Source organism: Leucopleurus acutus (genome assembly GCF_964270905.1).
Source record: "Leucopleurus acutus genome assembly, chromosome: 16".
In the NCBI taxonomy this organism is placed as follows: domain Eukaryota; kingdom Metazoa; phylum Chordata; class Mammalia; order Artiodactyla; family Delphinidae; genus Leucopleurus; species Leucopleurus acutus.
Window position 1 is genome coordinate 8650428 of NC_139158.1, and position 26641 is coordinate 8677068.

Genomic DNA, 26641 nt, shown 5'->3' on the forward strand with positions numbered 1-26641 from the left:
TCTCGGCATCACTGTGCCTGTTGTGAAATGAGGGTCCTGGCCCATCCTGGGTGCATATGTTCATGAAGGCCTGCTCCAGGCTAGGCTCCGGTGACCTGCAGGTGAATCTCACTCTGTCCCGACCCTCCTCTCTGGTCAGTATGGTGGGGTAGAAGGAAGACTCCAGAGCCCTTCCATCTCTAAATTTCATGGTCCCCAGTGTGTGGGCCCAGTGCCCCTTCTGTTCTCCTACCACACACAGCAGTGCCCACCAGCCGCTTGCCTCCCTGAGGGTGGAGTTTTCAGTCATCCTAAGGAGAGCAAGATCCCTGGAGAGAGCAAGGTTATGTCCGGTTGGAGGCCCACCCCAGGACGGCCTGCTCAGCACCAACACAGTCCCCAGCCTGAGAATGGCATTTTGGCCCAGACATCCTTTATTTTTCTGGGAGGTTGTAACTATCACTTGCCTAGGAGCTGAGACTGAGACTTGCCCTGGGTCCCATCATGGGGTGGCAGAGCCCTGTGGCCCAAAGAAGCCCCCTCTCCAGCTCTACCTCACTGGGTGGCTCTGAGCCAACCCTTAACTTCTCTGTGCCTCAGTTTCCTTATCCATACAATGAGGCAGTTGGCCTTAATCATTTGAGTCATCCTCCAGCTCTGACAGTCTGTGATTTTGCACTTGGTATATTTATCTTCAGTTCTTGGGGGTTACCAACCAGCCTAAGATGCCAGCTTAGATTTCCTTCCCACCCCTCACTGGGTGAGATTGACAGCCCCAGGGGCATTATTGAGTGTGGTTAGCTGACACTTGTGTGCCAGGCACTGGGCTAAGCACAGTGCAAAATCTTATCAGGTAGGTAGTATACTGTTGTCACATTTTCCAGATGAGGAAACTGTGGGTTAGAGTGCCCAAGCCCAACAGCCAGTACTTACTGGTTGTGATTCACATCCAGGCTACACTGCCTCTATCAGCACCCAAGTGCCCTTGGGGTATAGTCCTTTTATCCCTACCTGGGGAGGTCAACTGGTAGCAGACCTTCCTGGGATGGAAGCCTTCATAGCCCAGAGAAGGCCTTTGCATGATAATGCTGAGTGCCCAGGCGTGATTCTCTTGAACTGCCAGCTAAGTCTGAGGATCCCCATTTGCCAGGCAATGAAACAGTATCCTAGAGATGTCATGTGACTTGCCTAGACCATGGTGTGCTGGTTCTGAACCTACTCTTGGACCCACTGAGGCCAGTCATCTTACAGACCCACAAGGAAGGGGGCCACGCACAACCTCACACCTTTCCTTCCTTTTGCAGAAATTCACCTGGAGCTTGGCTCTGTCATCCTGGTCTTTTCCACCATGGGCATCAGTCGCAGCTGTGCGGCCATCTTGGCCTACCTTATGCACCGAAATGAGCAGACCCTGAAGGTATGTATTCCCTGGTCCAGGAGGTGGGGTCAGAGCTGCGCCTCAGAGGAGTGGGTCTCCAGCACTGACTTGGGGCCTTAATTGGGGGTGGGGGGTTTGGGAGGGAAGGGTCAGGGAGTGGAGCCCCAAGTCCAGGGCTTTACTCAGCATACCACATCCAAGGGAAGGAACCCGAGATCTGGGTTAGAGACCTGAGGCTGGGCAGACAGGGCAGGCCCAGGGACTCAGGCTGGGCAAGGCTGTGGCCAGCAGCACCATCTGTGTGTCCCCCAATGCTGTCAGTCTGTGTACCAGTGTTTGTTCAGGGTTTTCCAAGGGAGGTGCATTTTGACTCTTGACCATCTGTATGTCTTCTTTGGAAAAATGTCTATTCAGAATCTTGGCCCTTTTAAAAATCAGATTTTTTGTTTTTTTGCTATTGAGTTGTATGAATTCTTTATATATTTTGGGTATTAACCCATTATCAGTTACATGATTTGCAGATATTTTCTCCCGTTTCTTAGGTTGCCTTTTCATTTTGTTGATGGTTTCCTTTGCTATGCAGAAGCCTTTTAGTTTGATGTAGTCCCACTCGTTTATTTTTGCTTTTGTTGCCTTTGCTTTTGGTGTCAAATCCAAAAAGTTACCACCAGACTGATGTCAAGGAGTTTACCACCTATGTTTTCTTCTAGTAGTTTTATGATTTCAGGTCTTCCACTTGAGCCTTTAATCCATTTTGAGTTGATTTTTGTGTATGGTGTAGGATAGTGGTCCAGTTTCTTTTGTTTTTTGGCTGCACTCTGTGGCTTGCGGGATCTTAGTTCCCCAACCAGGGATTGAACCTGAGCCCCTGGCAGTGGAAGCATGGAGTCCTAACCACTGGACCGCCAGGGAATTCCCACCAGTTTCATTCTTTTGCATGTGACTGTCCAGTTTTCCCAGCACTACTTATTGAAGAGACCGTTCTTTTGTCATTGCATATTATTAACTCCTTTGTCCTAAATTAATTGACCATATATGTATGGGCTTATTTCTGGGATCTCTATTCTATTCCATTGATCTATGTGTATATATATTTTATGCCAATACCATACTGCTTTGATTACTATAGCTTTGTAATATAGTTTGAAATCAGGACGCATGATGCCTCTAGCTTTATTCTTCTTCCTCAAGTTTGCTTTGGCTATTTGGGGTCTTGTCGTTCCATACAAGTTTTAGGACTGTTTATTCTATTTCTCTGAAAGCTACCTTTGGGATTTTGATAGGGATTGTGTTCAATCTGTAGATTGCTTTAGGTAGTATGGACATTCTAACAATATTCCTCCAATCCATGAGCAGGGAGTATCTTTCTATTTATTTGTGTCTTCTTTAATTTCTTTCATCAGTGTCACAGTTTTCAGTGTACAAGTCTTTCACCTCCTTGGTTAAATTTATTCCTAGGTATTTTACTCTTTTTGATGCAATTGGGATTATTTTCTTAATTTCTATTTCTGATAGTTTGTTATCAGTGTATAGAAACACAGCGGATTTTTGTATATTGATTTTGCATCCTGTAACTTTACTGAATTTGTTTATTAGTTCTAACAGTTTTTTTGTGAAGTCTTTAGGGTTTTCTATATATATGTTGTATGTAAAGAGAGACAGTTTTACTTCTTCCTTTCTGATTTGGATATCTTTTTCTTACTCTGTCTAGGACTTGAAATACTATGTTGAATAAATGTGGTAAGAGTAGGCATCCTTGTCTTGTTCCTGATCTTAGAGGAAAAGCTTCCAACTTTTCACTGTTGAGTATGATGTTAGCTGTCAGCTTGTCGTATATGGCCTTTATTATGTTGAGGTACATTCCCTCTGTACACACTTAGTTGAGAATTTTTATCATAAATTGATGTTGAATATTGTCGTATCATGGCTTTTGTATATGTCAGCTTGTCGTATATGTCAGCTTGTCGTATATGGCCTTTATTATGTTGAGGTACATTCCCTCTGTACACACTTAGTTGAGAATTTTTATCATAAATTGATGTTGAATATTGTCAAATGCTTTTTATGCATCTCTTGAGATGATCATATGATTTTTATCTTTCATTTTGTTAATTTGATGTATCACATTGATTGTTTTGCAGATGTTGAACCATCCATACATCCCTGGAACAAATCCCACTTGGCCATGGTGTGTGATCCTTTTAATGTATTGTTGAATTCAGTTTGCTAAAATTTTGTTGAGGATTTTGTATTTATGTTCATCAGTGATATTGGCCTGTAATTTTCTTTTCTTGTGGTGTCCTTGTCTGGTTTTGGTGTCAGGGTAATGCTGGCCTCACAGAATGAATTTGGGAGTGTTCCCTCCTCTTCTGTTTTTTGGAAGAGTTTGAGAAGGATTGGTATTAATTCTTGTTCAAATGTTTGGTAGAATTTGCCAGTGAAGCCATCTGGTCCTGGACTTTTGTTTTTTGGGAGGTTTTCGATTACTGATTCCATCTCTTTGCTAGTAACTGGTCTGTTCAGATTTTCTTATTTCTTCATGGCTAAGTCCTGGTAAGTTGTGCATTTCTAGGAATTTATCCGTTTCTTCTAGGTTGTCTGATTTCTTACTATCTTTTGTATTTCTGTGGTATCAGTTTAATGTCCCCTTTTTCATTTCTGGTATTATTTATTTGAGTCCTCTCTCTTTTTTTCTTGGTGAATCTAGCTAAAGCTTTGTCTATTTTGTTTTACTTTTCAAAAAACTAGCTGGTAGTTTCATTGATCTTTTCTATTGTCTTTTAAGTTGCTATTTCATTTATTTCCCCGCTGATCTTTGTTATTTCCTTCCTTCTGTTCACTTTAGGCTTAGTTTGTTCTTTTTCTAGTTCCTTGAGGTGTAAGGTTAGGTAATTTATTTGAGATCTTTCTTATTTTTAATGTAGGCACTTATTGCTATGAACTTCCCTTTTAGAACTGCTTTTGTTGCATCTCATAAGTTTTGGTATGTTATATTTCCATTTAATCTGACTCAAGATATTTTTTGAGTTCTTGTTTGAATTCTTCTTTGACCCATTGGTTGTTAAGTAGCATGTTCTTTACTTTTCACATACTTGTGAATTTTTCAGTTTTCTTCTTGTAATTGATTTCTAGTTTCATACCATTGTGATTAGGAGAGATAGGAGAGATGCTTGATATGATCTAAAATTTTTTTTGGACATTTTAATTAATTAATTAATTAATTAATGGCTGCACTGGCTCCTCGTTGCTGTGCGTGGGCTTTCTCTAGTTATGGCAAGTGCAGGCTTCTCATTGCGGTGGCTTCTCTTGTTGCAGAGCACGGGCTCTAGGCGGGCGGACTTCAGTAGTTGTGTCATGCGGTCTCAGTAGTTGTGGCTTGTGGGCTCTAGAGCACAGGCTCAGTAGTTGTGGCACACGGGCTTAGTTGCTCTGTGGCATGTGGGATCTTCCCAGACCAGGGCTTGAACCCATGTCCTCTGCATTGGCAGGTGGCTTCTTAGCCACTGTGCCACCAGGGAAGTCCGCTTGATATGATTTTAAACTTAAATTTATTAACACTTGTTTTGTGGGTCTAATATATGGTCTATACAGGAGAATGTTCCATCTGCACTTGAGAGAAAGTGTATTCTGCTGCTTTTGGATGGAGTGTTCTGTAAATGTCTGTTAAGTCTATGTGTAGCTTAAGTCCAGTGTTTCCTTACTGATTTTTTCTGAATGATCTATCCATTGATGAAAGTGGGGTATTGCTGTCTACTTCTCCCTTTAGGACTATTAATATTTGCTTTGTATATTTAGATGCTCCTATATTGGGTACATAAATATTTATAAGTGTTATATTCACTTGTTGGATTGACCCCTTTACAGTGACCTACTTTTGTGTCTACTACAGTCTTTGTCTTAAAGTCTATTTTTGTCTGAATAAATATAGCTAACCCAGCTTTCTTTTGGTTTCCATTTGCCTAGAATATCTTCTTCCATCCTTTCACTTTCAGTCTGTGTGTGTCCATACATCTGAAGTTATTAAACCACCACTTTTACATTAGATTATTTTGAATTTTACTATATATTTACCTTTACCAGTGAGATTTATAGTTTCATATGTTTTCCTGTTACTAATTACTGCCCTTTTATTTCAGCTTAAAGAAGTCCCTTTAACATTTCTTGCAAGGCCTAGTGGTGATGGACTCCTTCAGCTTTTGCTTGTCTGGAAAACTCTCTACCTCTCCTTCAATTTTGAAGGAGGACAACTTTGCCAGGTGTAAAGCAATTTTTGGTTGGCAATTTTTTTCTTTCAGCTCTTTGAATATATTATGCCACTCCCTCCTGGCCTGCAAAGTTTCTGCTGAGAAATCTGCTGACAGTCTTATGGGGGTTCCCAAGTTGTTTTTCTCTTGTTGCTTTTAAGATTCTTTCCTTGTCTTCAGCTTTGACAATTTAAGTATAATGTCTCGGTGTGGGTTTCTCTGGGTTCATCTTGTTTGGATTCACGGGACTTCCTGAATCTGGAAGTTTGTTTCCTTCCCCAGGATAAGGAGGTTTTCAGCCATTATTTATTCAAATAAGTTTTCTGTCCCTTCCTCTTTCTCTTCTCCTCTGGGATCTCTATAATGTGAATATTGGTCCTTTTGATGTCCCTTAAGTCCCTTAATCTATCTTCACTGATTTTTAAATTTAATTTTAAACTTTTATATTGGAGTATAGTTGATTAACAATGTTGTGCTAGTTTCAGGTGTACAGCAGAGTGATTCAGTTATACATGTATATATTCTTTTTCAATATCTTCACTGTTTTTAATTATTCTTTCCTTTTGCTGCTCTGAATGAATGAGTTCTACTGTCTTTGAGTTTGCTGAGCCTTTCTTCTGCTTCATCTAGTCTGCTGTTGAATCCTTCTATTGCATTTTTCAGTTCAGTTATTGCATGCTCTGAGACTTCTATTTTGTACTTCCTTATATTTTCTATCTCTTAGTTGAGATTCTCACTTTGTTCAGGCATTCTTCTGACCTTGGTGATCATCTTTATGACTGTTACTTTGAACTTTTGTCAGGTAAATCACTTATCTCCATTTCATTAAAGTGTTCTTGTGAGGGTTTCTCTTTTTGTTTCATTTGGAACATATTCCTATGTTTCTTCATTTTCCTTAACCCTCTGTGTTGGTTTCTATGCATTAGATGTAAAACAGCCACCTCTCCTAGTGTCTCATGTAAGAGATGAACCATATTGTCCAACCCTTCCCTATCTCTTTGTTATCTCTCACAGCTTTGTGATTGTTCAAGCAGCCTACTTTGTTCTTAGTGGTTCCCAGTAGTTGAGGGTGTGCCAAGACCTGTCAGCCTTCCAAAAGGAAGGATCTCAGTCTGCACCTAGATTCAGGCTGATTGGAAGCCAGACCCTCAGGCAGCAACTTTTAAAGTGTGCAAATACATCTCTTTAAGGGAAAGAATGGAAAAAGGGTGTTTCTGTATGCTTTCTTTGCACTTAGCCCTGGGCTGATAATCCAGTTAAGAACTGTTTGTTTACTACTGTCCTGTTAAACCCATGAACACAAGCCCCACTGGCCACTTGCTTTCAATTCTTTTGGGTATAGACCCAGAATGGAATTTCTAGATCATATGGTAATTCTGTTTTTACTTTGTTGAGGAACCACTGTTTTCCATAGCAGCTGCACCATTTTACATTCCCATACATAGTACCATAAGGTTCCAAATTCTCCATTTCCTCACCAACACTTATTATTTTCTTTCTTTTTTTTTTTAATAGTAGCCACCCTAATGGGTGTGAGGTGGTATCTCGTAGTTATTTTTTCCCTTTTTTATTGCATTAAAACATACATAACAGGGGCTTCCCTGGTGGCGCAGTGGTTGAGGGTCCGCCTGTTGATGCAGGGGACACGGATTCGTGCCCCGGTCTGGGAGGATCCCCCATGCCGTGGAGCGGCTGGGCCCGTGAGCCATGGCCGCTGAGCCTGCGCGTCCGGAGCCTGTGCTCTGCAACGGGAGGGACCACAACAGTGAGAGGCCCGCGTACAGCAAAAAAACAAAAACAAAAAACAACAATAACAACAACAACAACAAAATACATAATATAAAATTTACTCTCTTAACCATTTTTTGAAATAATTTTTTAAAAATAAATTTATTTTTTTGGCTGCGTTGGGTCTTTGTTGCTGTGCTGCTGTGCATGCAGGCTTTCTCTAGTTGTGGTGAGTGGGGACTACTCTTTGTTGCAGTACGTGGGCTTCTCATTGCAGTGACTTCTCATGTTGTGGAGCACAGGCTCTAGGCATGTGGTTTTCAGTAGTTGTGGCACAAGGGCTCAGTAGTTGTGGCTCGTGGGCCCTAGGGCGCAGGCTCAGTAGTTGTGGTGCATGGGCTTAGTTGCTCCGTGGCATGTGGGATCTTCCTGGACCAGGGCTTGAACCCATGTCCCCTGCATTGGCAGGCAGATTCTTAACCATTGCACCACCAGGGAAGCCCCTGTCTTAACAATTTTTAAGAATATAATTCAGTAGTGTTAAATACATTCCTAATGTGCACCCATCACCACCACCTAGCCCCATAACTCTTCATCTTGTAAAACTGAAACTCTATATTTATTAAACAATAACTCCTTATTCTCCCCTCCCCCTAGCCCATGGTAACCACCATTCTTCTTTCTGTCTTTATAATTTTGACTACACTAAGTACATCATATAAGTGGAATCATAAAGTATTTGTTTTTTCATGAATGGCTTATTACACTTAGCATAATGTCCTCAAGGTTTAACCATGTTGTAACATATGTCAAAATTTCCTTCCTTTTTAAGGCTAATAATATTCCCTTGTATGTATATACCACATTTTGCTTATCCATTTATTCATTGATGGACACTTGGATTGCTTCCACGTTTTAGCCATTATGAATAATGCTGCTGTGAACATGGTTGTGCAAATATCTCTTTGAGACCCTGCCTTCAACTCTTTTGGGTATATACCCAGTAGATGAATTACTGGGTCATATGGTAGTTCTAATTTTAATTTTTTGGGGGGATCTCCATACTGTTTTCCACAGTGGCTGTACCATTTAATACATTCCATCAACAGTGCACAAGTGTTCTAATTTCTCCACATCCTTGCCAACAGTTGTTTTCTTCCTTCCTTCCTTCCTTTCTTTCCTTTATAGTACCATCGTAATCAGTTTGAGGAAGTATAGCATTGTAGTTTTGATTTGCACTTCCCTAATGATTAGTGATGTTGAGCATCTTTTTGCACGCTTATTGGCCATTCATATACCTTCTTAGGAGAAATGTCTATTCAGAGTCCTTTGCCCATTTATTAGTTGGGTTGTTTGTTTTTTGTTGTTGAGTTTTAGAAGTTCCTTATATATTCCTCATATTAACACTTTGTGCATTGAAGAGTTTTGGCACCCCTGTTGGAATCATTTTACTATATATGTGAGCATTTATTTCTGGGCTGTCTATCCTATTCCACTGGTCTTAAATGTCTGTCTTTATGCCAGTACCACATTCTTTTATCATAGTTTTGTAATAACTTAAAAGGTTTGAAATAAGGTTGAAATATAAAACAGGTATATGATTTGCAAATGTTTCCTTCCATTCTGTGTCTTGCCTTTTCACTCTGTTGATTGTGTCTTTTGATGCACAGAAGTTTTTTTTTTTTTGATGTACAGAAGTTGTTTATTTTGATATAAACCAATCTATTTTTTCTTCTATTGCCTGTGCTTTTGGTGTCACATCCAAGAAATAATTGCCAAATCCAATATCATGAAGCTTTTCCCCTATGTTTTCTTTCAAGGGTTTTATAATTTTAGCTCTTACTTTATATCTTCCATCATCTTGAGTTAATTTTTGTACATGGTGTAAGTTTACACTAGTTTCATTCTTTTGCATGTGGATATCCAGTATTCCTAACTACATTTGTTGAAAAGACTCCTTTCTCCATTGAATAGTTTTGGCACCATTGTTGAAATCATTTTACTATATATGTGAGCATTTACTTCTGGGCTGTCTCTTCTATTCCACTGGTCTAAATGTCTGTCTTTATGCCAGTACTATATTCTTTTATCATAGTTGTGTAATAACTTAAAAGGTTTTGAAATAACGAAGTGTGAGAACCCCAACTTCGTCTCTCTTTTTTCACAATTGTTTTGGCTATTCCAGGGTTCCTTGAGATTCAATATGGATTTTAGGATGGATTTTTCTATTTCTGCAAAAAACGCTGTTGGGATTTTGATAGAGATTGCATTAAATCTTCAGATCACTTTGGGTAGTATTTGCATCTTAACAATATTAAATCTTCTATTCCATGTACCTGGGATGTCTTTCCATTTATTTTAGTCTTCATTAATTTCTTTCAGCAACATTTTGCATTTTTCAGGGCACATGTCTTTTACCTCCTTGGTTAAGTTTATTCCTGAGTATTTTATTCTCTTGATGCTAGTGTAAATGAAATTTTCTTAATTTCCTTTTCGGATTGTTCATTGTTAGTTAGATACACAACTGATTTTGTATCCTGCAACTTTGTTACATTCGTTTATTCTAACAGTTTTTTGTGTTTAATCTTTAAGGTTTTCAACATACATTAAGTTCATATCATCTGCAAACAGAAATAATTTTACTTCTTCCTTTCCAATTTGGATGCCTTTTCTTTTTTTTCCTAATTGCTCTGTCTAGGACAGTGTTGAATAGAAGTTGTGGAAGTGGGCATCCTTGCCTTGTTCCTGATCTCAGAGGAAAAGCTTTCAGTCTTTCACCATTATGATGTTACCTGTGTACTTTTCATATATGACCTTTATTATGTTAAGATAGTTTTCTTCTAATCCATAGTTTGTTGAGGAACTGCTTTTGCCTTTTCCTTTTTCCTCTATCCTCAATCCAGATGGAGACCAGCTGGTCACCTTCCTTCATGTAATAACCTTTCCTGCGTTTGGGGGTGGGCACCTAAAAGAAGGCAGCTTCAGTTTTTCTTCTTCAGAGAATTTGCCGAAGTTCTCTTCCCCTTTCCATTCATTTATCCACTTACAATGCAAATCTTTGTTGAGGCAGCACTGAGTGCCAGGCATGGGCATGGTGCTTTCCTGTCCACAGGAGGTTTCACATATGTTTTCTCAACCTTCACGGGAGCCATCTGACATAAGAATGATTTCTGTCTATATTCAGAATGCAGAGGGGCTTGCCCCAGGCAGAGCCAGCTCCTACAACTCCTTGCCCTAATCTATTAACCCCAAGCTGCTGCTGTTTCTTTGTCCTGCCCTTAAGCTATGTTTCTGACCCCTGGGCAAGTGCCTCCTGTCCCCTCTGAGCTGGCTGTGATCAAGGTGGTAAGGGCCCAGGTCCAATCCTGAAGTCTGCTTTTCTCTCCTTGGGTTCACAGAGGTCCTGGGCCTACGTCAAGAAGTGTAAAACCAACATGCGTCCAAATCGGGCTTTGGTGGCTCAGCTATCAGAGTGGGAGAAGGTTATCCTTGGAGACAGCGTCACAGACATCTTGGATCCACTCTACTGATTTTCTCTGTGGCCCAGCTATGGGTCCAGAAGAACCTGCCTTGGGAGCTTTTTGTGGGTAGTGGGCCAGGGTGTGTAACCAGGAATGAGAAGGCCTTTGCTGCCTGGAGCCTTGTGTCAGCCTCCCGCAGTGCTTCTTCCCAGGTTCCTCATTTGTGCTAGCACAGGAGGTGCTCAGACTCAGCGAGAACCCCCATCCCTGGGGCATCGTGGACCCACCCCCACTGCACTCCTGAGGCTGCTTCTGGAGGAGCATCTGGTGCCAGAGCAGCTGCCCCTCATGTCCCCCATAACGTGGACCCTTTGGAGGCTGCTGGGTGGGAGCTCCAAGGGTTCCCCCAGCCTTGTGTTGTTCCACAGGGGATGTCACAATGCCCACCCATGGGTGGAGATCCCCCAGCCCCAGAGATGCCAAGCTCAGCCTTGGCTCAGGCCGCAGGCTACACAGCTTTGAGAGGCTCCTGGCACAAGGGCATACCCTCGCCTCATCCCCAGTTTCAGCATCCCTACTGCTCCATCACCTGTACAGATGTCCTTTCCTTGCTCCTCACTCATTTCTGCCTGGCTGTGTTCACCAAGAAGAGACTCTCACCCTCCCATCCCTCACAACCAGGTTTCTAGAAATTCCTCGGGTCTCAAAAGGAATTTTCCTCTGACTGCGCTTCTGAGTGCTGGCAGCACCCACAGAACGGGCCTGGAGTCAGGAGACAAGGGGACTGATGGAGAATTTAACATGTCGGTCCACGTTCATCCAGCAAACATTCCCTGACACCTGGGCAGGGCTGAGGACATACAGGTGAACGCCATGTTGCCTCCTAGGACTCTTTGCAGAGGGTTAGAGTAGCACTCCCCCGTGCCCCAACAGGAGCCCACGCCCTCAAAGAGTGGGGTTTTGCCAGAGGGGTAAGGGCTTTTCAGGCAGTGCAGCCTTTAGTCGGGACTTGAACTGGAACAGAGCCTGGGATGGCTGCAGAGCGATGGCTTAGGGACCTCCTGGCAGGAAGGGCAGAGCCATTGGAAAGTGTTCAGCAGGGACATGGTGGGGATTCGCCTTGTGTTTTAGTCAGGGCAGTCTGGTGGGTGTGGTAAGGGACACTAGCGGTGAACTTGGAGACAGGGAGACAGTAAAGGGGCCCTTGTAAAAATCCAAGCGAGATCAGAGGCTCGGAATCCCCTCCCTGCCAAAGAGCAGCTTCCCAAGGGGGAAAGTGTTTGAGGCAGGTGGCACCTCCCTGGGCCTTGGTTTACTCCCTGCCTGACAGGCAAGGACACTGCTGGCTGCACCACACAGTTGGCGCCACCAGGAGTGCCCCGGTTGGGGGCTGCCACCACCCTCCGAGCTGGGAGCAGCCGGGCGTAGGGCCCTCGGAGCACGTGGCCCCGCCCCCGCCCCTGGCCCGGATTGGCTCAGGCAGGGGGCGGGGCCAGCGCGGTCGCCGCTCCAGGCTTTTCCGCATTGGTGGTCGCGGCGGCTCGAGCCCGGAAGCTGACGGGGGCGGAGGCGGCGGAGGCGGAGGCGCCTCGAGCCCGCCGGGGTTGCGGCTCTGTCTTCGACTCGGCTCGTCCGGCTCACGGAACGGCAGCAATGCATCCCCCGCCTCCGGGCCCGTTGGGCGACTGCCTGCGGGACTGGGAGGAGCTCCAGCAGGACTTCCACGGCATCCAGGTAAGTGCTGATGCGGTCCCCCATTGGTTCCGAGCCATGTCTATCTGGCTCTGGGTCAAGGGTCGGTTAGCCCCGGGTCGGGCAGCGGGAGCTCGGGGTCAGGGGTCGGGGACCCTGGTGTCGCTCCCGACGGCGGCGAGGCCCCGGGTCTTGGTGTCCCCGGTTGGACCTTCCCCTCGGCCTCAAATGAATGTTCGGCAGCGGGACCTCTTCCCCGCGCGGCCGCCGCGACCCCGGAGTGACCCCACTGACCCAGGCGGACCTCCGGCCTCCCTCTGAGGCCTCGGAAAGAGGCCCCGACTCCGACCCGGTCCCCTTCCAGGAGAGTCCGAGCTGACCGGGGCCAGTCTTGTGTCAGTTACTGAGCAAATGCGCCGTGGGCGCCGGCCGGGCCGGATCGGCGAGGAGCGCCTTCCCCGCCCTCGGGCCGCGCGGTCTGGGCTGAGTGTGGCTGGGCAGCAGTCCGGGAGGCAGCCTGGCCTAGGTCGGGGTAAGTGGTGTTTAGGTGAAGTCCCTGGATGGGGGCGGGGCCCATCCAGGGTGAAGGACAGCTCCCACCAGAGACAGGACCACGTGGCTGATGCAGAGAGTGAGGGGAAAAGTGGGTGGGCCAGACCCTGCCGAGAGACCTCACGGGCGACGGGGATTGGAATCTCTCTGAGACCAGTGGGAAGCCAAGGGAGGAATCGTCTGGATCTGGCTGCTGTGGGCCGCTGTGCTGTTCTGTGGGAAGGCAGACAGGAGAGCGTGGTGGCTGGGGGTAGGCCGAGGTTGCCCCTCCTGGGCATGAGAAACAAGACCCAGGCAGGGTAGAGCCCAGGTCAGCTGGGCACTTGGTCAGGACTTTGCCTCTCCTGGACTGGTTCCAGCCCTTTCCTGTCCACGTTGAAGCCTGACTGCCCCTGGCCTGGCCAAGCTGCTGCCATTAGTGCTTCCCAGCTTGGTCACCACTGTCCTGGCCTCAGCCCCTGCCCGACGTTCCTCACACTGCTCCTTGCCCCATCTCTAGGCTGTTCCTTCTCAAGACTTACCCGTTGGGGCAAAGTGCTCTGGGAAGCCTTGGGCTAAAGGTGTTGGGGGAAGAGTAGAGGAATGGTCTTATAGCAAGAGGTCCAAAGGCTAAAGCCTGATGACCTTTACTCTGGGAGGAAGATGCTGGGAGTGCCAGAGCAGCAGGTATCTTGGACAACCTCATCTTCCCCTGCACTTGCAGGCTATCTGGGCAGGAGGATCTGAGCGGGCCAGGGATGGCTTTAGGTAGCCTGCTTGGGCCAGAAGGTAGACCCATGAGCCTAGAATCCGGATTCAGGACAGGCCAGAGAGGGGTGGGAACAACTAGTAGATGGGCTGAGGCTAAGAAAAGCTTCAGAGAACTCCCCTGTTTCTGGGAGAGCGGTACTGTGGGGGCTTCTGGGCTTACAGGGAGACCCCTGCCTCCTTGCCTGCCTTGGAGAGAGAGTACCCTCAGGGAGTTCCCTGGGCTGGCACAGCTGGCTGTCTCCTTTCCTGCTGAGACCCTCCCAAGGAGCCCTGGAGGAGTCCATGCCCCACCTCCTTCCCAGCAGGCTCTGGCTCGGGAGCCCACTAGCCAGCCTGAGCCTTACCCCGACCTGGTTCTCAGGAGACCCACCGGCTGTACCGCCTGAAGCTGGAGGAGCTGACCAAGCTGCAGAACAACTGTACCAGCTCCATCACTCGGCAGAAGAAGCAGCTCCAGGAGCTGGCCCTTGTCCTGAAGAAGTTAGGACCTGTCCCCATATACTCCCCCATGCCCTCCCATACCTCATCATACCCACCCCCCCCATACCCTGTGGCCTCGGACTGGGGGTGGGTGTGTGACCTGGTGGGGTAGAGAGCTGGCACTGACTCCCAGATGTCCCTGGGCATGGCTTCTCCCCTCTCTGGGTTGCATTTGCTCTCCTGCCGCGCAGGTGTCAGGTGTGATTCACACGTGGGGGTCCCCTGTTCTGACTCTGGCTTCTGTGGCCGCACCTGCAGATGTAAACCCTCCCTCCCGTCAGAGGCCGAGAAAGCTGCGCAGGAGCTGGAAAACCAGATCAAGGAGCGCCAAGGCCTTTTCTTTGATATGGAGGCCTACTTGCCCAAGCAGAATGGGTGAGGTTCCTCCCCCAGCTCAGTTCACAGCCATTTCTGAGAGGGAGGCCTGAAGCGCCGTCTTCCTCTGCTTGGCTTCCTGCACCCACTCTGGGCTGACCACTGAGACACAGTCCTAGCTCAGGGACAGCCTGAGTGACAGTGACAGCTCACTGCAATGAGTGCTTTGTGGGGGAGGTATAGGGAATGGGGGGAGCACAGTGAGGGGTACCTAACCACTTGGGAGGTCGGAGAAAGCCTCCTGGAGTAGGTGATGCCTGAGCTGAGTCATAAGGATAAAGAGGAGTGAGCCAGGCAGACATGGGAAGGCGGAAATAGTAGGTGTCACGGCCATAGCTCACAGTAGGAGGTGAGAGGTTGCGATGAGACCAGAGGGGGAGCCAGCCTGCAGAGCTTCCCTCTGGCCCAGTGGGCAGGGGAGAGTGACAGGTCAGTCATGCACTTAGATCAGCTGCAGACACAGCAGAGGACATGGCAGAAGCCTAGGTTTAGGGAAAACAATCCCGCAGAGACCCCAGGCAGCAAGACACCTGGGAGAGAGCGTGTTCCAGAAGGCAAGGAAGGGAGGCCTGGCCAGTAGCCTCCGATTAGTTGGCCCGGGGCAGCGTGGGAGGCAGTCAGATGCAATGCAGAAGGGGAAATGTTTCCTGGAAGTCAGGGTGACCTTGGAGAGAACCGCTTCACAGGAGCGTAGGGGTGGAAGTTGATACTGGGGATGACAGAAGAGCTGAGGATACAGCCAAGTTTAGGCCTTGCTTCAGAAGCTTGGCTGTGAGTGGAAGGAGAAACTGGCAACGAGAAACCGGTGGCTAGGACTTGGCATGAGAGTTGAGGAGTGGCTTTTGTTTGGGTGTGTGGGTGTAAGTTTGTACATAGGAAAGACTTGAGCATATCTGCCTGCTGAGAGGTGGGCCAGCAGAGGGAGAGACCCAGAAGAGGTGCCCTAAACAATGGAGGGAAGTCCCTGGGGAGGTGGGAAAGGGTGGGTGTAGGCCCTTGTTTTCTGGGATGGGGGGGTGCAGAGATGAGGGTGAGGAGGCAGGCAGGGGAGATGTCACCTGCCCGGACAGGGACAGGTTGGAGGATTTGGGAGAGGGTTGGACAAGGCCACTGCTGAGAATGGGAGAGGGAGCCCGTGGCGATGCTGAGAGGCAGCCTGGTCCCAGTCCCCGCTGTGCCCCATAATCTCTTCGCTGCCTCAGGCAAGTCCCTGAACCCCTCTGAGCCTGTGCATACGGCTCGAGTGTGAACAAGAGCCCCTGTGGGAACAGCTGCTTAATACACGACTGTAGCTTTCAGTCACCTCACGGAGTTCCTCTGGCAGAGAAGGACGAGACAAGCTTAGATGGTGGGGTGATGGCAATGCAAGGATTGGCAAGAAAGTGGTTCCGTGTTATGGAGGAGGGCTTGGTGACTCAGCTGGCTCGGGAAGGGAGACCAGGGTCAGGAGGGCCTGGGAGCCTCGGTGAGGGAGAGGGTCCTTGTGGGTGGGAGACTGGGCGCTCAGGGGTCAGAATATAGCCAGGGTTTCCGAGGAGGCCCTTTTGGGTTGGGAGGAGGGTGGTGTGGTCAGGTGTGGGTTGCTGCAGTGGCCTTGGGGCTGAAGGCTACCTCTCCTCACCTGGTGTTCCCTCCCCCAGGTTGTATCTGAGCCTGGTTCTGGGCAATGTCAACGTGACACTCCTGAGCAAGCAGGCTAAGTAATTTGTTGTCGTGGGCGGGGTCTCCACCCTACTCCCCGTCCCCTGCCCCGGGCCCCTTCCAGTCTGCCCCAGCTTCCCTGGCTAAGCTTGGGGTTCAGGGGCTGCTCCCCCATGCTGGCCCCATGCCACCACAGCAGTGTGTCCAGAGGCGTGGGTGGGCCCTGCCATCATCCCAGCCTGTCCCATGAGTGTGTACCCCTCGCTCCTCCCCAGGTTTGCCTACAAAGACGAGTACGAGAAGTTCAAGCTCTACCTCACCATCATCCTCATCCTCATCTCCTTCACCTGCCGCTTCCTCCTCAACTCCAGGTGGGTGTCCTGCTGCACGGGGCTGGACCCTGTGCCCTCTCCAGGCTCTGGCACCAACCTTCCGTACCCCTCCCTAGGGTGACAGACGCTGCCTTCAACTTCCTGCTGGTCTGGTATTATTGCACCCTGACCATCCGTGAGAGCATCCTCATCAACAACGGCTCCCGGTGGGCGAGGGCCGGAGCCCGGCTCCTGGGGGTGGGGGGTGGGGGGTGGGGGGAGTGACACTGGAGCTGCCCTAGAAAGCGGGGTGGGGGCGGCGGGTGCCGTGGCCCTCTGAGAAGCGGGAACTGGCTGGGGTACTGGTTTCTTCCCACTTCCTGTCCCGGAGCACTGATCCTGGGGGCTGAGGGGACAGGAGTGACGGTGCCTTCCTGACGCAGGATCAAAGGCTGGTGGGTTTTCCATCATTACGTGTCCACGTTCCTGTCAGGAGTCATGCTGACATGGTGAGTGGCCCAGCTTGGTCCTAGGGTCTCTGGGGGAGCCGGGGCAGGGAGAGGTGGCATCCCCGAGCCCTGACCCCTTCCTCTGCTCTCTGCCTTAGGCCCGAGGGCCTCATGTACCAGAAGTTCCGGAACCAGTTCCTGTCCTTCTCCATGTACCAGAGTGAGTGTCTCAGAGGTCCTGCTGAGCTTGGGACCGGCCCCCCCTAGGAGGGGCGGGAAAGAGACTTGGGACTCCAGCCCAGTCCTGATGTCCCCCCGCCCTCCAGGCTTCGTGCAGTTCCTCCAGTATTACTACCAGAGCGGCTGTCTGTACCGCCTGCGGGCCCTGGGCGAGAGGCACACCATGGACCTCACTGTGGGTGAGTCGCGCGTGGCCGCCCCTCTCTGGAATCCTGACGGGGGAGCTGGAAGGGCAAAGTCCTTTCCTCTTGACCTGGGCCTGAGTGATGGGGTCGTCTCTGTCCTGGTTGTGGTCCCTGCAGAGGGCTTCCAGTCCTGGATGTGGCGGGGCCTCACCTTCCTGCTGCCCTTCCTCTTCTTTGGACACGTAAGTTGTACCTCTGTCCCTGTCCATCGGGCTCTCTGTCCCCGGCTCTGATTCGAACAGGGACTGTGTGTAAAAACCGCCCTCCCTCCCAGTTCTGGCAGCTTTTCAACGCGCTGACGTTGTTCAACCTGGCCCGGGACCCCGAGTGCAAGGAGTGGCAGGTGAGCCGGGCCCCTGGAGAGGACGCCGGGAGGGCCGGGGCCTGGCTTCTGTCCTGACCCCGATTCCTCCCCCAGGTGCTCATGTGTGGCTTCCCCTTCCTCCTCCTCTTCCTTGGCAATTTCTTCACCACCCTGCGGGTTGTACACCAGAAGTTCCACAACCAGCAGCACGGGAGCAAGAAAGAATGAGGCTGGGCCTTCCCTGCCTGCTGGCACAGCCCTCTACGGCACCCCCGGCCTGGAAGGGGCTTCTGAACCCCATGTGTTGAGGGGGTGGGGGCTCCTCTCATCTGGGAGGGTCTGTCTGCTCTTCCCTGGGTTTTGTGGGCTCTGTGGGCCCTGAAGGCGGCGCTGGAGAGGAAGACCCGGGCCTGTGTCCCCGCCTGCGGGAGCCGGGGGCCAGCGACCTCAATAAAGGGTGAGAGGCTCAGAGTGGCTCGGTGTGTGTTCTCCTGCTGGTAAGACAGGGGTCTTGGGGTTCCTGAGGTCTCTCTGGGGTCTGAATTAAGGAGTCCTGGTGGAGGCCCCAGATCTATGCAAGTAATACCTGGCAAATACAGAAAACAGAACTTTATTCCAAGGGCCAGAAGTTATTTAAAATTATTTACACTCATTGAAAATCACGGGGAGGGGCCAGGCCCCACTCAGCTGAGAGGAGGAGCCCCTCCTGCTCAGCCAGCGAGGGCCCGAGGTGTTCACGGAGCATCAGCCCGGTCACCCGTAGCCACGCCCCCTGGGGCTGGCGGGTCCCAGGGTACAGCTCAGGCCTGGAGCAGTCTCTGTCAGTCACTGGGCCTGCCTCCTGTGGCAGGGCCAGCAGAACCCACCTAGGCGACTGGCAGAGGGGAGCGAGGAAAGCGATCACATTGGGGAGCGAGTCTGTAGGGCGTGCAGAGCAGAGCAAGGCGGCCCGGGTGCTCCTAGCTCCACACGTCCAGGGAGTAGCGGCCCTTGGTCATCAGCTTCTTGACATAGTCCACGGCCTGGGCGTGCTCCATGGCCCCCTGCTCGGCCACGATGTCGTAGAAGGTGTTCTGCACGTCCCTCGCCATGTTCCGAGCGTCCCTGGGGGCGGGAAGGAGGTGGCACTGGGGGCTGGGCAGGGGTCCCCCTCCCCCCACGGGCAGGTAGGCCCTGTCCCCGCCCCGCGTCTGCCCTCACTCACCCACAGACGTAGATGTGGGCGCCCCCGTCGTGGATCAGCTTCCAGAGGTGCTCCCTGTCCCTCTTCAGCAAGTGCTGCACGTAGACCTGGGGGTGGGGGCACCTGTGAGGAGGGCTGGTCACACCACCCTCCGCCCTGCGGGGCCCTGCCCGCGGCCTCACCTTCTGGGGCTGCTCCCGGGAGAAGGCCACGTTGAGCTGGGTGAGGGCGCCGTCCTGGTGGAGCTTGGCCAGCTCCTCGCGGTACAGGTAGTCCTCGTCAGAGCGGCGGCAGCCGTAGTAGAGCAGCGTCTCCCCCACCTCCTTGCCTGGGGCAGCAGCAGTCAGGGGAATGTGGGACGCCGGTCCCGCCCCCACTGCCCGCCCACCCGCCCGCCCAGGGCCCGTACACTCACCCTGCTGCCTCAGCCAGGCCCGCTCCTGGACGAAGCCTATGAAGGGGGCAACCCCGGTGCCGGGGCCCACCATGATGACAGGTACGGTGGCCTTGAAGGGCAGGCGGAACTGGGACTTGCGCACGAACATGGGCACCAGGGCCCTGTGGCCGTTCTCCCCGGAGGGCTCCTTGGCCCGCAGCCAGCTGGTGGCCACGCCCTTGTTAACGCGGCCAGACTGGGTTTCATACTCCACAGCCACCGCACAGATGTGCACGGAGTTGGGGTGGACCTGGCGGGGCGGCAGGGTCGGAGTGAGCGTGGTGATGCCGGAGGCCCCCTCCCTCCTGCCACCCACCCTGCCGCGGGGGGTCCCTGCTCAGCGCCTCTTTACACCCTCCGCGGCGCCCAAACCTGTTCAAAGGCCCCTTCCTGGCAGCTCTCCTGACTGGCTCTCGGCACTGGGGCCGGACAGCAGTTTGCAGTCTTACAGTCCAGCCTACTGGACACACAGCCCAGGAGTCTCGAGTGAACTGCCCTGGGCACGGGGGGCAGAGCTGGGGCTGTGGCCCAGGGACCCCGGTCCCTCCAAGGAGCCAACACTATGTCTCCTATAAGCGGGCAGGCCTGGAGCCCACACCTTGGAGGACGAGGCGATGGAGTAGTAGCGGGCCTGGAGACGAGGCAGCAGCTCACACAAGTGGTCGATGGGGGGCCGCAGGGACGAGTAGTCCTGCAGGATGGCCAGGATGTGCCTTCGAGCCTCGACCACCCAGCTCAGGTACAGCTCCTGGGGAGACGCAGACGTAGGTGAGACACGGGGACCTAGGGGACAGGGCTGAAGTGGGGCCCAGGCAGCCTGGGGAATGGCCCGGGGGTGCTGGCTGGGAGCCGCGGTGCAGGGCTGAGGCGGTGGCGGGCGCTGGGGTGTGGGTGGCAGGCCCACCTTGCCCTCGCCCGAGGAGGAGGCCATCTTGCGCAGCTGCTCCTGTTCCGAGGGCTCTGAGGCGTACTGGGCCAGCTCGTAGAGCACGTTGGTGCGGGGCGGGTTGGTGATATCCAGGTAGTAGGTGAGGGCCGTGCGGTAGGAGGTGGGGCAGGGGAACGGGTGCTTCTTGTTGGAGTCTTCTGTAGGGAGAGAGCAGGCAGGGTTCGGGGTTAGTGGCCGCCCCCGGGATGGGTGGAGTGCCACGGGATGGGGTGGGCAAAGCCTCAGGCCTGCTCTCACTGGAAGCAAGACCAGCTCTTTCTGGTCCTTCCTTGACTTTGGGGGCAAAGCCTCAGGCTTCGGCCACCCTCAGGCTTCACGCTGGACAGGTCGTCTTCATCAGAGGCAGGATATTGCCGGGGTAGGCCTGGCAGTCACTGTCCCCACCCAGGAGAATCAGCCCCTTCGGGCACCCTTCCCCTGCCAAGAGCTGCTCAGAGACAGGGCTGTAGAGGGGGAGCTCCCCAAGTGTGTCCTGCCTGCCTGCGGGCTGGACCTGGTCCACTGTGGGGGGGTGGCGCTCCAGGCTCATGACTGTGCGATGCCAATACCGGGCCTTCAGCTGTGACAGCAGAGCTCCCTCCGGGTCGGTTTTTATGCTTGGACACATGTGGAGGTCTGTGCATGGGTCACCCAAGGGCCAAGCTATGGGGGCAGCATCCTGTACACTCAGGGGCAGCTGCTGGCACAGACCCCCCCCCCCCCACCAGCCCTTGCCAGGGTCCTTCCACTACTACAGTCAACAGGCTGGCTTTACTGAGAGCTCCCCACAAGCAGGCTAGAGCTGGACTGGACCCAGGAGCAACTCCATCTCTTAGAGGCATGACTGCAGGGGCGTTTATTCCTGTGCACAAATGAGCCCCGTGGAACCGCGAGGCTGCCGAGCCACATGGAGAGGAGAGGAGAGGGCCTGGCCCAGGACGGCTCAGCCTTTAGGGGTGTGGGTCTGTTTTGGGGAGGGGTTTGAACTTGGTACTGAAGTGTGACCTACGTACAGTGTACAAGTCACGGTGCAATGCCTGATGGATTTTCATGAACTGAAAGTCCTCGTGTGCCCAGCACCCACACCAAGCAGCAGGTGTTCCCTGCGCCCAGGCGCCCTCTTGTGTGAGCCCAGAAACCAGGGCTCAGGCCTTGCACTACAGGGGCAGGTGTGGGCGCTTGTACAGCCCCACTTCTGCCTCTAGTTGAGCCTCTGCAGCCCTCTCTCTAAGCAGCTCTTGGCAGTGAACGGCTCTCCACAGGGGCCCAGAGTCTCCTGGGGCAGAGGGAGCACCAACACCCCTCCTGACCCCCAGCAAGGTCCTGCCTCAGATGGCACAAGAGACATGCCCCCCAGTGCAAGAAAGGCCCACGTGTGCACTACCGACCGCGAGTGCACTGCCGGCACAGTGAGATCTGATACAAATGAGCCCCCTTTCACGCAGCTCCTCTCAAGGCTGACTCGGGAGCTGCTGAGAAGGAGCTGCCCAGGCTCAGGTCACTGAGGACAAGAGTGAGCGGGGCAGGGCCAGGCCGTGCTGGGCCCCAGGTCAGTGGGCAGCCCTGCCCCATGGTAGTGCCCCTTGCACTCTGAGCACCCTGAATGGGCCTGGAGGGCCATCAGGATTGCTGACTCGGATCCCTGGGTTCACAGGTGAGGAGACCCTGGAGCCACAGAGGACCTTCAGCAGCCAGTTGTGGCTCTCTTCCCTGTAGGACACGGGCTGGCTCTGTCTCCAGGCACCCGCACTCCCTCAAGGGAGTATGGCGGTGAGGAGATGGGGGAACCCCAAAAGGGAGAGTGCCAGACCCTGCAGCCACCTCTTCCCCCAGCCCTGAGTTTGTTCTACAGCCTGTAACTGGGGTCTTGGTTATGAGGGCTTCTAGGGCACCAGGCTTTAGGCCGAAGCAGAAGTTCAACCTATGGACCTTGCCAAGGGGCCCATTCCCACCAGCCACCTCAGGCCCAGGTAGGTAGGGAGGCCTGGATCCCAGGACTCACCGTCAAGATTGTTCAGGGACATGATAACGTCCAGGTCGGCACCCAGGATCTCGCCAAGCTGGTTGACCAGGGCAGAGTCGTTGGCTGGGTAAACAGCCACGTGGTCTCCAGATTCATACCTGGGGGAGATGCGAGGCTCAGGAGGAGGGTGGAAGACAGCTCTGCACCCAAACAGGAGGGCTGAGTGAAAGGTTTGAGGGGGTGGGGGGTGGCAGCAGCTGATACCTGATTTTGGAGTCTGAGATGTCTAATTCCAGGTGCATGAAGTGTCGCTCGGTTCCCTGGTTCAGCTTCCGGTTGGTGGTGACGACAGCCAAGAAGGGGTTCTTGGCGTCGAAGGGGCTGGGTGGGGAGAGCAGCTCAGTGACTGGCCAGGCCTCCAGTCTGAATCTTCCCACCCCAAGGGACACTTCTGGCCACACAGGACACAGGAAACATCAGAGCTGGCCTCCAAGGGTCACGAGGACACCTCTCCAATTAGGTAGTGGCCTTTCCCAGCCTAATCCACAGCGGTGCTCCTGGCAACCCGCAAGGGGGTACAACTAGGCTATCAGTGTCCCCTCTTACAGACATGGAAACTGAGGCTGGTCCCTAAAAACCTGGGGGACCCTCCACACTCTGCACACGTTGGTGAGCAGAGCACAAGGAGGGCCAGGCCCTTGAAGGTGGCTCCCCAGGACGGAAGGGGCCTGGGTTCCGAGTGACTGTGGAGCAAAGCCGCCTCCCCCACGTGCCCAGGACTGTACGTGAGCAGGAGAGAGGCTTTCACTCTGTGAAGCCACTGAAATGTCGGGCTTTCCGGCTACAGCTGCAGCAGGGCTGCTGGTCTCAAAGCCTGGTGGTTCTAGGAGGTCTTTCCTGGGCGGCTCCAGCAGGATTCTGGGTGGCACCCAGGGGCAAGTCAGGGGCCCCAGAGAAGAACACTATGTTTCTGGACATATGTCCAGACGTCGAGGCAGATTTTTAAGGAAGCGAGCCCTTTTGCCCAAGTTCCACCTAGACCCAGAGCTGAACTCACTGTCCTGGTCCAGGGACTGGTGGGTACCCCCCACCCCAGGGTATTTACAGGGAAAATGAAGTACAAGCTGAGCAAGGGCCAGTCCCCCCAAGGCCATGCCCTGGGCGGAGGGACCGCTGGGAGCGGAGCGGAGGGGTCCCCAGGGCCCCGGGGTCAGAGCAGCCTCCGATCTCTCTCTGCTCCAGGCCTCACGCCCTCCTGTGCGGTGGAGATGGAAACGGAGGTGCCCTCACCCGGGCCCACTCCTGGATGTGGGGGTAAGGAAGCCCCACAGGACAGGGCCTGGGAGGACAGGCCCTGCGGGGACGCACAGGACAGGCAGCTGTCCGGCCCCAGCCACGCTCTCTACTCACGGTTTCTGGTTCTCATAGCTCTTCAGGCGGCCCATTTCGCCCACGTACACCTTGGCCGCGTCTATGTCTGTGTGGACCACAAGCTCATACTGGCGAATGCTGCAAAGGGGAGACGCAGGGTGAGGCGGGGGGCGGGAGGGGGCCGGGTCCCAAGGAGGGAGTGAGGCTGTGAGGCGATGGGACGTGCGGCGAGGGCTGCGGGGCCAGACGTGACCCACAAGGAAGGAGACGCGTGAGCATGGGAGGCAGGAGGGGCCAGCACAGCGTGCTCGGAGGGCGGGGCGGCCCGTCAGCAGGCCCGAGGCTCTGCCCTGAGGAGGCCAGGAAGCCCGCCCTGACCGTCACCTGCAGGCACAGCCCAAGCGCTTGGGCCCGCGCCCCTGCCACACCCTGACGGAGCCTCCTCCAGCCCCACCACACACGCCAGTCCAGTACCCCCCCTCAGCAGGCAGCACCCGAGGCCCCGGCCCACCTGCGCACACTCACCTGGACTCCTCTCCAGTGGCTTCCACCCCTAAGTGCTCGCACACGGCCGGCCAGAACTGCTCTCGCCACGTGATGAAGTCCTCCTCCAGGCTGGGGACGAGAGGGGATGAGCCAGGCTCCAGATGGGGCTGCCGGGAGAGCTCGGACTCTGTCCCATCACCCCTCCAAGCTGGAGGGTTCATTTCACGCCAGCCCACCCAGTGACGTAACCCAGGGCATCAGGAAGCGTCCAGAGGGTCTGCAGTAACCACGGGAGGCGCCATCTGAGCCGGGTGAGCCGGGAGGGTGTGGATGAGCAAAGAACGTGGGGACTGGTGATGGGGGGATGGCCTTCCCTCCCCTGCGGTGAGGCGGGTCACGGAGTTGCGCTGACATGGCTCTGCCCTCTCCTCCTGTGCCCCGGCCAGCCCTAACCTGTGGCTCCTGACACACGACAGCCCAGGGGGCCGTGCAAGGGCGGGGGCCCTGGAGGGGGGTCACTTACTTCCCGTCGTCGTCGCCCAGCCCCAGATCAAAGATCCGCTGGGCCCCGAGCTGCTCCAGCCGCTTGTCCACATACTTGCCCATGGCGTTGAAGTGCTCATAGGTCTTGTTCCCAAGGCCAAACACCTGTGTGCATGAGGGGCCAGTGGTCAGCGGTCCCTGCCAGACACCTTGCACTGTAAGGCCCCAGAGGCGGCTTTGTTTTGGTGACCTGCAGTCCAAGCCCCTCCTCAACCACCTTGGCCTTGACCCTGGCGGCAGCAGGGGGGGGTTCACCCTGCCCATTCAAGATTCTCCTTGCCCAGCCAAATCCTGGTCAGCCCACCGCCCTTCTCTTGCCTTCAGTCTCCAGTAGCACATGCTCCCGAGCAAAGTGGGGCTGGGACGTGGGGGGGAGCTCTTGGGCCGGGCCCGGGCGCAAGACAGGGTCGCCCCATGAGCGGCCTTCCTGGGAATCCCTGCCACGAGCTCCCTACCAGGCCCTCAGCTCGAAGCCGCTGTCCTGGCACCTGGGCCTGCCCTAGCTGATCAAACGAGGTGAGAACCGGAGGAGTTCCTCTTGGACACGGGGTTCCGGAGGTTGCACAAGCCCACACGGGTGACTCACCGCATACTTGACCCCAGAGAGGTCCACGTCCGTCTCCTGAAGCCAGTCATAGAAGTCCTGGGCATTGTCAGTGGGGTCCCCCTCGCCGTAGGTGGCCATACAGAACACTGCCAGGGCGTTCTCAATCTCTGACAGGCTGCTCAGGTCGCCCTGGGGAGACAAAGGCAGGGCCAGGCCCAGCAACCAAGACTAAGCCTGCTCCCAGCAGGGGTGCAGATGGGCGAGTCAAGGGTTCACGTGGACGGGGTGCATTTCAAGAGCAAAGGGAACAGCAGGCCCAGAAGAGCACAGGTGAGGGCCTGGGGTGTGGACAGAAGTATGCTGGGTTCTAGGCTGTGGGCTGGCACTTGGAACACGGTGCCCTGGGCCACCTCCGGAGAGCCTCATCATCCCACCAAGTCCCTGGGGCACAGGAGGACCTGGGCTCGCACTAATTCCTAACCAACTGTCCGCCAACTCGAAACCCAGGTCCTAAGACAGATGGGTAGTGGTGCTCGTCCCCAGGACCGAAGGCAGGGGTGTGGAGTCGGTGGGGGATGGTTCGGTTTGGGAGATGGAGTGGCACATGTGGGAAGCAGCTCTAAGGGAAAGTTCATTTATCATGTTGTTGGAGCAGCAAGAGCCCGACATTGCCTCCCCTGCCCCGATGTCTGGCAATGACCCTTCAGGGGAGAAGCAGGAAGGCAACTCCCTGGGGCATCTTCCCAGGACTACCTGCTCCCTGCCAGCCCTGCCCCTCCTGGGTGCCTAAGGACCACTCCCCACTTCCCTGCCCACTGAGTCCACCTGGGGCCGCCGGCCTGGCTGTCTCAGAAACAGGCAAGCAGACTGCTGGAAGTTTCCTGCCCTCTGGAGAGCCACGACTGGCGAAAGAGCCGATGCGCGGAGGAGAGGTAGCAAGGCGAGCGGGTCCCCACCACCCTCAGAGGCAGGCTGGGTGCAGCTGGGGCCAGGAAGTGGGGACTGCGTCCTGCAGACAGCCCTGTGTTGGCCCGGAGGAGCCACGTGCCAAGGATGGCTGACAGGAGAAGGCGGGGGTCCTGCAGCTCCAGATGGGGGCCCTTCCCTCAATTCCTGGGCTCTCTTTGGCCCTCCCCAAGCCCACACATGCGAGTTTACAGCCTCATTTCAAAGCCCAGCTGAAGGGTTCCTGGAGATGGCTCACCCAACACCCTCACTGCCTCTCTGTAGACGAGTCAAGGAAGGCCCTCGGTGGGCGCTCGCTCAGGGTCACACGGGCAGTCAGGGCAGAGCGGCACTAGAGCCCAGACCCCCCGATGACTCGGTCCAGCTCCCCTGGAACTGCAGTTCTCAGGTGGGGGTTGAGGGGAGATGAGAAACAGTTCCTCTCCTGACTTGCTGAGACCCTTTTCATC

The 26641-nt window shown here is 53.4% G+C and overlaps 3 protein-coding genes across 4 annotated transcripts in view; 2 read left to right on the forward strand and 1 right to left on the reverse strand.

The window, feature by feature from the left end:
- STYXL1 (serine/threonine/tyrosine interacting like 1) overlaps positions 1-11022 on the forward strand; it is a 65768-nt gene extending 54746 nt beyond the window's left edge. The window contains exons 8-9 of the mRNA XM_082857334.1: positions 1284-1396; positions 10728-11022. Coding sequence (XP_082713460.1) covers positions 1284-1396; positions 10728-10859 — 245 coding nt within the window. The 3' untranslated portion in view covers positions 10860-11022. The remainder of the gene's footprint in view (positions 1-1283; positions 1397-10727) is intronic.
- Positions 11023-12354: 1332 nt separating this feature from the next.
- On the forward strand, positions 12355-18231 carry TMEM120A (transmembrane protein 120A). The gene is made up of 12 exons (XM_082857102.1): positions 12355-12524; positions 14146-14264; positions 14523-14639; positions 16280-16339; positions 16556-16651; positions 16729-16818; positions 17035-17100; positions 17199-17260; positions 17367-17459; positions 17583-17647; positions 17740-17808; positions 17884-18231. Exons 1-12 carry the CDS (start codon positions 12444-12446, stop codon positions 17995-17997), a joined length of 1032 nt encoding a protein of 343 aa, XP_082713228.1. The 5' UTR covers positions 12355-12443; the 3' UTR covers positions 17998-18231.
- A 138-nt stretch (positions 18232-18369) lies between these two features.
- Positions 18370-26641, reverse strand: part of POR (cytochrome p450 oxidoreductase) — a 58344-nt gene continuing 50072 nt past the window's right edge. The window contains exons 5-16 of one of the 2 annotated variants that reach the window (XM_082856989.1): positions 25266-25415; positions 24660-24784; positions 24176-24265; positions 23690-23788; positions 22544-22660; positions 22319-22437; positions 20293-20471; positions 19987-20136; positions 19368-19638; positions 19135-19280; positions 18974-19059; positions 18370-18873 (exon numbers count right to left, since the gene is read on the reverse strand). In XM_082856989.1, the coding sequence (XP_082713115.1) occupies positions 18729-18873; positions 18974-19059; positions 19135-19280; positions 19368-19638; positions 19987-20136; positions 20293-20471; positions 22319-22437; positions 22544-22660; positions 23690-23788; positions 24176-24265; positions 24660-24784; positions 25266-25415 (1677 nt within the window). In that variant the 3' untranslated portion in view covers positions 18370-18728. Of the gene's footprint in view, positions 18874-18973; positions 19060-19134; positions 19281-19367; positions 19639-19986; positions 20137-20292; positions 20475-22318; positions 22438-22543; positions 22661-23689; positions 23789-24175; positions 24266-24659; positions 24785-25265; positions 25416-26641 lie in introns of both variants that reach the window. The other variant, XM_082856988.1, reaches the window with a different exon arrangement.